General features: G+C 25.5%; 1 protein-coding gene across 1 annotated transcript; it reads right to left on the reverse strand.

Annotated features, from left to right (window-relative positions):
• Nucleotides 1-5,133: 5,133 nt before the first annotated feature.
• On the reverse strand, nucleotides 5,134-6,244 carry LOC107934284 (transcription factor bHLH162). The gene is made up of 3 exons (XM_016866661.2): nucleotides 6,054-6,244; nucleotides 5,585-5,914; nucleotides 5,134-5,472 (listed from the first exon to the last, which is right to left on the reverse strand). Exons 1-3 carry the CDS (start codon nucleotides 6,174-6,176, stop codon nucleotides 5,389-5,391), a joined length of 537 nt encoding a protein of 178 aa, XP_016722150.1. The 5' UTR covers nucleotides 6,177-6,244; the 3' UTR covers nucleotides 5,134-5,388.
• Nucleotides 6,245-8,137: the final 1,893 nt, after the last annotated feature.

Raw genomic sequence — 8,137 nt, forward strand, 5'->3', positions numbered from 1 at the left:
ATAAGTATTATGAGACAAGAGATTTATGAAATGATTAGAATGATTCCTCAGTTAACAAGATATGGAAGATTAAGTATGATAAGGATATGATAACTGGTATATAAAATAATGATAACATTGTGATGGTATCAACAGAAATAAATGGTGCAGAATATGGTCGACTCATAGGAATTCATACAAAATTGCAATGTATCCATAAATGTATGGTTATAGTAGGATTCACTAAGAACACTTATACTTACAAGGTTTGTTGTTATTTTCAGGTTTGTCGTTGAAGAGGCTTCGCATGGAGGGACAAAGTGATGACTATGCTAAAATGGTGGCGGAGTGGGCTATTATGCATATAGTGGATTTATGGTACAATCTTGAATATGCCTTTTGAGTCTACCTTAAAACTAATTTCTAACTTGTAAAGGCATGTATCAAATATGATGTAATAAGTTATTTATCATATATTTTATTTTAAATTAACAAATGTTAAGCTTTTCTTTTGGAGCTACAAATAACAGTTTTAAAATAAATGAGACATTGCAAACTATTTTTGTTAAGTCATTTGTATTGTTTAGTAACACTTGAGATCCGGACCCAATGAATTGAGTCGGGTTTTGAGCGTTACAGAAATTTCTATGGTTTGGGATTGAAAAGTTAAATTTTATTAAAGAATTGAATTGTAAGAAAACCAAAATTTTCTCTCTTCCTCCATGCTATGGACATGTGATGCATGGATGAATGAAGAAAATTATTCATTATTCTCTTTTTATAATCATAAAATAATATAAAATATCTTATAATAATAATTTCAATCCAATGGCTAATTTTTCATCTCACTTTCCATCAAAATCCAATGGCTCAAGATGTGCCAACAATTCATGATTAATAATTATAATAAATATATTTATCTTTGATCCAATGGCCCTTATTAAATCATTCATCATAAAGCAAATCCAATGGCTCAAATTCAATACACTGTGTCTAAGAGCATTTTGGTAATTTTACCAAAATTATCTCACTTGCAAAATAATCATTTTGCCTTTGAAATTTTTTAATATATACAATTGAGCCATTCCAACTTTTGGTATAATTGTAACTTTAGTCCTTCAAATTTTCTATATTTTAATTTAACCCTTCAACTTTTAAATATTTATGATTTAACCCCTTTAGTTTTCATTTTTTAAAATTTAATCCATACCTCAAATTAATATCTAACAACATATTACTTATTTCAACTTCCTCTAGTATCGAATACCCTTGTTTACTATTACTGATATATCACATTTCATTTAATTGGGAAATTCCGTTATGCATATTCCCAATATAACTCTTCACTTATATAGCACATTGGTTTTACATGATTTAACTTTAAGAAATTATTTTTTATACAAGTTTAAGTTATAAAAATTATATTATAAGCATGAACACATATATGTGTTTGGGATGATTATGTCAAAAAATTTCTAAAATAATACTATAAATCTTTAAAAAAAATTATATTGTAAAAAGTAATTTATGTGTATCTTAATTTTATAAAATTATAAGAAAAATTATATTATGTAAATTCTAAATTTTTTTGAAGTTGTGGCTTAAAGGTATAATATAAAAAAAATTATAAAAGCTGAAAGTGTTATAATATACTTATATATAAAAAATTATGGTAAAAGAATATGGATATAACTTATTTCATTACATGCTATATGATATAAAAAAGTGTACTTGCAAACTCTTTAATTTAAAACATTTAAAGCTTTGAAATGTGGTTTAGAGGATATTTGTTGTTCTAAAAAAGATTTCCTATATTAACAATATCACCTCAATATAGCATGAAAAAAATGTTGGATTGTATTAGCATGTTGCAAACAAAGTGTATATGGAATAAGGAGATCTTGATAATCTTAATGACATATACAAAGCTTCAGATTTAGATGATGATGGGCTCGATTAAGGACCAAGAAATGATGATAATGAGTAATGGACATGTATTAAATGTTAAAGAGGGAATAGCACAATAATATGGAGTGCTCGAGAAATTAGAACAAATTGCATATAATATTTATTTTTCTTGTTATTTTTATTACTTGTCGTATTATCTACTATTTTCTTGGACTAATATATTACATATGATGATTTGATTTTAATTTTTGCTACTCGTTTAGAAATTATTTTATCATATTGATAATTTTTTATAGTGATTAATATTTTTTAAAATACAAATTATATAACTGTGCAATTACAACTTGTACTATTGAACACGGCATATGAGATTACGATGTAATTACACTCTATCAACCAAATATACTTAGGGTATTACAATTCTTTGTAAATTACTACCCTAGTAATTACACTTTCATCCAATTATTATATGTTATCCAAACATACCCTAAGGGTGCTAATAATTTGGATTAACGAACGAGATTATAATAATAGAGGGGCCAAACTAGATCAAACAAAAGTATATAGATTAAACCGTAAATGTAAGCATAGTAGAATGACCAATACCATAATATGACCTAAGATAATCTATACCTAACGCTAATCTTTCGTTTTACATAGTGCTTAAATGTATAATAAAAGTTAATTATTCAATTTATCTTTTATTGATTTATATATTACATATTTGAATATTAGATCTATTATTCGATATTAATTTAAAATATTTATTTGATATATTGGCCGTGGAAAGTTTTAACTCCACAAGTAAGTTTGGGATTTTGTTATATATCTTTAAATTGTATTTAAAAAATTAAAATAAGAACGTGGTAAAATCTCAACCCTACTTGTGGAATAAAAACTTTCTATTACTGGTGTACTAAATAATTATCCATTAATTTATGGAGTAAAAAAAATATTCATTACTTAAATTCACTTTAAATTTAACATAAAAGTATGAGAATTAAATTTCAAATATAAAAAATTATAATTAAAAAAATAATTAATCCTGGCTTGTAGTGTGAGTGCCAAAATCACTAGTACATCTAAATTCAACTATCACTTTGTTAAGATAATATTTTTTTGATGAATTATAAAAGGAGAATAAAACTTTAACAACAAAACAACTAACGTGATTTAAACTCAAACCATACTTAAAATATTGAACACCCTAATTATGATGTCAATACATGGGTTTTGCTAGGGGTGAGTAAAACTCGATTCGACTCGAAAAAATCGAAAAAAATTCGAATTTCGAATTAAACGAATCGAGTTATTCGAGTCAATTCGAATTTTTTTTTCGAATTTCGAGTTCGAATCGAGTTGAGTTTTCGAATTCGAATAACTCGAATAATTCGAATAATTCGAATATCAAACTATAATATTTTACATTTTTACCCCAAACTCCCAAACCTTTTTACTTTTCCCTTAAAACTTTTACTCCTTCCCACTTTCCCTTCAAAACTTTTACTCCCCTTCAATCCCAACCCCCAATCTACCCAAAATCCATTTCCCACTAAAATTTTACTCTTCCATTTACTTTTTCTCAAAATTTTATTCCCAAAAACACTCAAAACTTTTTATTTTCCCCCATAATTTTTACTCCCTCCCATTTTCCTCTTAAAATTTTTACTTCCTTTTAATCTCACCTCCCATCTACCCCAAATCCACCCCCAATTTTTTTTAATATTTTCCCTCCAAAATTTTACTCTTCCCTATTTACTTTCCCTCAAAACTTTTATCTCCCAAAACTTTTTATTTGCCCCCTAAATCTTTACTTCTCACCCTATACTCTCAAATAAAAAATTAAAATTATCTAAAAAAAATCACTAAATATAAATAGTAATAATTTTATTTATATCTACTATTTATATTATTAAATTAAATTTCACATTTTATATTATTTATATTATTGGATTGTTTAGTCATATTGAATATTTATATTAAAATTAAATTATTAATTATGCTATTAAATATTCATGTTAAAATTTTATATTGGTATCAATTTCACATTTTATCTTTAAAATAATTTTTATTAAAAAATCACATTTTTACATCTAATATATTTTTTAATTCGAAAATACATAGTGACAAGAATCTGAAGATAATTGAAGCAACTAAGCAAACAAAGAAGCTAACCCGTATATAAAAGATTAATAAATAAATTATGAGGTGATGAAAATTAATAAAAATTTTAATTAAGGTGGATAAATTTTATTACGATGGCTGACAGTGGTTACAAGGACCCAAAATTATTTTTTAAAATTTAACTCGAACAAATATATTCGATTCGATTCGATTCGATTCGAATTCCATCTCACTCGACTCGATTCAAGAAAATTTCAAATAAAGTTAGGATGATAAAATAAGATTCGAAAACTCGATTACCTCGAAAATTTTTGATTCGATTCGATTCGATTCAATTCGATCGAACGCTCACCCCTAGGTTTGGCTGTACGGCAAATTTGGTAAAGGTTATATTAAAGTAAAGTGTTTTTTATACTTCTGCTTCCCTCTATTTGCGTCTCATCTAACCAGTCTACAAATATGATGTTTTAAATTAATTGAAGCTAAAAAAAAAAAGGGCAAGCAAACGTCATTCAATACATACAGATGAATCTATTCTTTTTTCATATATAGAATAGAATTTATATAATTTTAACAAACATACATATATTGTATTATAATATTGTATGATCCAACTTCCTAAGAACTTCTCCAAAGACTTCCACAATTGACTGACTTCCTTTTTGTTCATAACATAATTGAATTCTCATTCCATGTAAATATATGTCCTGGTATTAATCTAAAAAGAACAAAAGGAAGTTTCACTGAAAATTACAAACATGCCTTTATACTAAACTTACATGCTTTTCTTAGGTGGGAAAACCTTTCCTTCCAATCTTTCATGAATATTATTTTTTAAAATTAAGTGATTGTATGAGTTAAATCTCCTACATTTTTTTTAACAACCATCTTTCTAATTGATTATAAAAAAGCTTTTCCCAATAATCTTAAGAGTCAAGTATTGCGATTCATCGGTTCAAACAAGTTAAGGCTTTCTTTCTTTGCTTTAAAATGCACTTTACATACAAGACTAACGAAAATAGAAACAAGTAAAATAGGCTAATATTTATTTGAATTTATAAAAATTAAAAGAAAAAAAAACATTAATTCATTAGAAATTCATATGTAAATAAAGGTGGCATATTTCAGGAAAAATAGATTCTGTGTTATATTCCAAATATTCAGTAACACCATTTCCAACCTAAAACAACAAGAAGATTTCATATGGGGAATTGAAAACATCATTTATAATTTCATAACAATAGCTGTAGTTGCCAAGCAGCATTATTTCATGATATACTAATCACCAAGAGGCATTGCTGACTCACATTTCTATATCCCTACAACAGTTTATAAGATCAATGATTCAGATTATTTACCCCATTAATACAGTACCTTTCAGTACTTATTGGATGCATCAGCATCGTGGACAAACTTGTTCAATCTTTGAGATATCCTAGCAGCTGTGGATGGCTCCCCAGTCTACAACGTTTTCAACCCAAGAATTTCAAAAACAAAACCCACAAACCAATATTCATCAAAAAAAGGGGGGGGGGGTAAATGAATGTGAAGAAAGCACAGTAGCAAAGAGTACCTTGAGATGAATAGTGTGGAAAACAGTATCATCATCGACAACAGAGAAATTGGCATTCACAACCTCGGCTCTTTCTTCATGAACAATACGGATGGTTTCATTGAAAATGAACTGACTGTTGAAGCCAGTGTTCAAGGCGATCGCCAAAGAAGAACCAATTTCTTGAATCTGGATTTGAGGAGATTTTGACCCATAGCTGCGACTTGTATTTCCCCTTTCCTCTAATCCCCTTAATCCGTCTTTCATTTCCTTCATCCTGTCCAAGTTTGCCTTTAAACGTTTTATGTAATTTGTAGCTTCATCTAGTTGATCAGGCAGTGATACTGCTTCCTGCAAATTGAATAAACCCCATGCATCATGCAATGCAAATAAAGAGGGGAAGAAAAACCCCAGATTTAGCAAAGATCTGTGCACATTTTGGAGCAAGTTCGTATGTAAAAGATTAAGAGAGAGAGAGAGAGGAGTAAACCCTAGAGCTGTGATGTGGAACGAGGGAATTGAGCTTAGAATAGAGAGCTTTCATTTGAATTCTCCTGTTTCTCTCAATGAATTTCCTATCCATTTTTGAGGGATTAGGGTTGTTGATCTCCATGGATATTAAAGTATTTGCTTGATAAGCAATACTAAGCAGCTACCAACAATACTGAATTGAAAAGGACTACCTTTGTTTTAAAGGTCCCCTTACATATCTATATTACTCTCATTCACTGGATTAATAACACGTGAAATTTTAAGTAAATTAAAAATATTTAATTATTTTTTAATATAAACAATTAATTATTAAATATATTTATCTATGTTATTATTTAAACTTTTGATTGAGTTTGTGTGATGAGTCAATTAGATACTCAAAAATAACTTAGAGTGTGTTTGATAAACCATTAAAAATTTTCGATATTGGAAATGATTTTCAATATTTAATATTTTTAATGTGTTTGATAATAATTTTTTATTTAATATAAAATTTTTAACAAAAAAATATTGTTGAATAAAATAAGTAACTAGGTAGCTACTTATCACTCAATGTAGAAAATATTAAATCAATTTTAATTTATTAAAAAATAAATTAAATTATTTTCTAAAAAATGAGATATTCAAATTATCATATTTATTTTTTTATCTAAAATAATATAAAATATTATACTAATAAGATTAAAATTAAAAATTACTTTTATCAAACAATATAATTATATTCAAAATTTATTTTTACTAATTTATAGAATAATTTTTTAATAAAAATTCAGCACTTAAAAAAATTAGCAATAAAAATTTCATATTTAATTTTTTAACACTTAAAATTTTAATTTATCAAACACATCCTTAATTATAAGATTACTAAAAAGTTTTTTTCAACAAAATAATAATTATGATTGAAGGGTGTTTCTATCCTTTTTATATTTTTCTTTTATAAGATATTACTATGGTGAGTTTTAAAACTAGAAGTAGAACACCATAATCCTCATAAGTTCAACCAAACTTTATTTTTAATTTATATAAATATTTTATAAATATATTTTCTGGTGTCTCATAATTTAATATTAACAAACACAATATCTTATATAAATATGATAAAATTTTATATGCAATACAAATATATTTAAAATAATAAATTTAATCATATATTAGTGTTTTTTGATAAATTTAAAAAGATTAATATTTTATGTACTAATAATATATAATTTTATGTATTATTAATAAAATTAAATAATTCGAAATAAAGTTAAATTTTAAAATATTTTGATGTAAAACTATTTTAGTTGAGAAGAAAGTTTGCTAAGTTTGAAGTAGTGGTGGAGTGACATTGATACTTGAAAAAGGTATTTCCATTTACAGATGGCAAGTATATACACAAAAGTTTGTATATATACAAATATAATTTGACTATTAGATGGTAGTTATATTCCCAAATGGAATTTTACAAAAATAATATTTTAATTTAAGTAAACTTCTGATAATGTGCCTAATTCTACTTTCCAAGAGAATGATGGTCCTTTTAAGGTAAAGTTCATTAGAAAATGAGGATCGCATCACCATCTGATTTCATATTGACCAACAATCTATGACTTCAAAGTTTGGTAGTGGTACAATGTTATTTTGTTGGAAGAGAAGATATGTCCTTTGAAATTTAATTTATATATTTTTATTTTTAAAATTTTAAAATATAAATTTAACCGTAAACATTATTAAAATTATTTTATTAAATTTATATTTATTACAATGTTATTTTTTAAATAATATTATTATTAAGTGAATTTTTTTAAAAATATTATATTGATAAATTTAATAAAAATATTTAATAGTATTAATAATTAGACTTAAATTTTAAAATCTAAAAATTAAAAGAATTAAACAACTTAAACCCTGTGAGTGATATAGAATGTTACAATACTGTTGCGTTAGTTGTTAATGTTTTTAATTCCATTAATTCTATATTTTTCGGTAATTTAATTTCTTGAGTTCAAAATTGAGTGGATAATTATTTAAATTGATTTCAATATTTTTTAACACATTTGAAGATATCGAAAGACTTATTTTTGTTTAAAATTTGCTATT

This window comes from Gossypium hirsutum, chromosome A06 (assembly GCF_007990345.1).
Source record: "Gossypium hirsutum isolate 1008001.06 chromosome A06, Gossypium_hirsutum_v2.1, whole genome shotgun sequence".
NCBI lineage: Eukaryota > Viridiplantae > Streptophyta > Magnoliopsida > Malvales > Malvaceae > Gossypium > Gossypium hirsutum.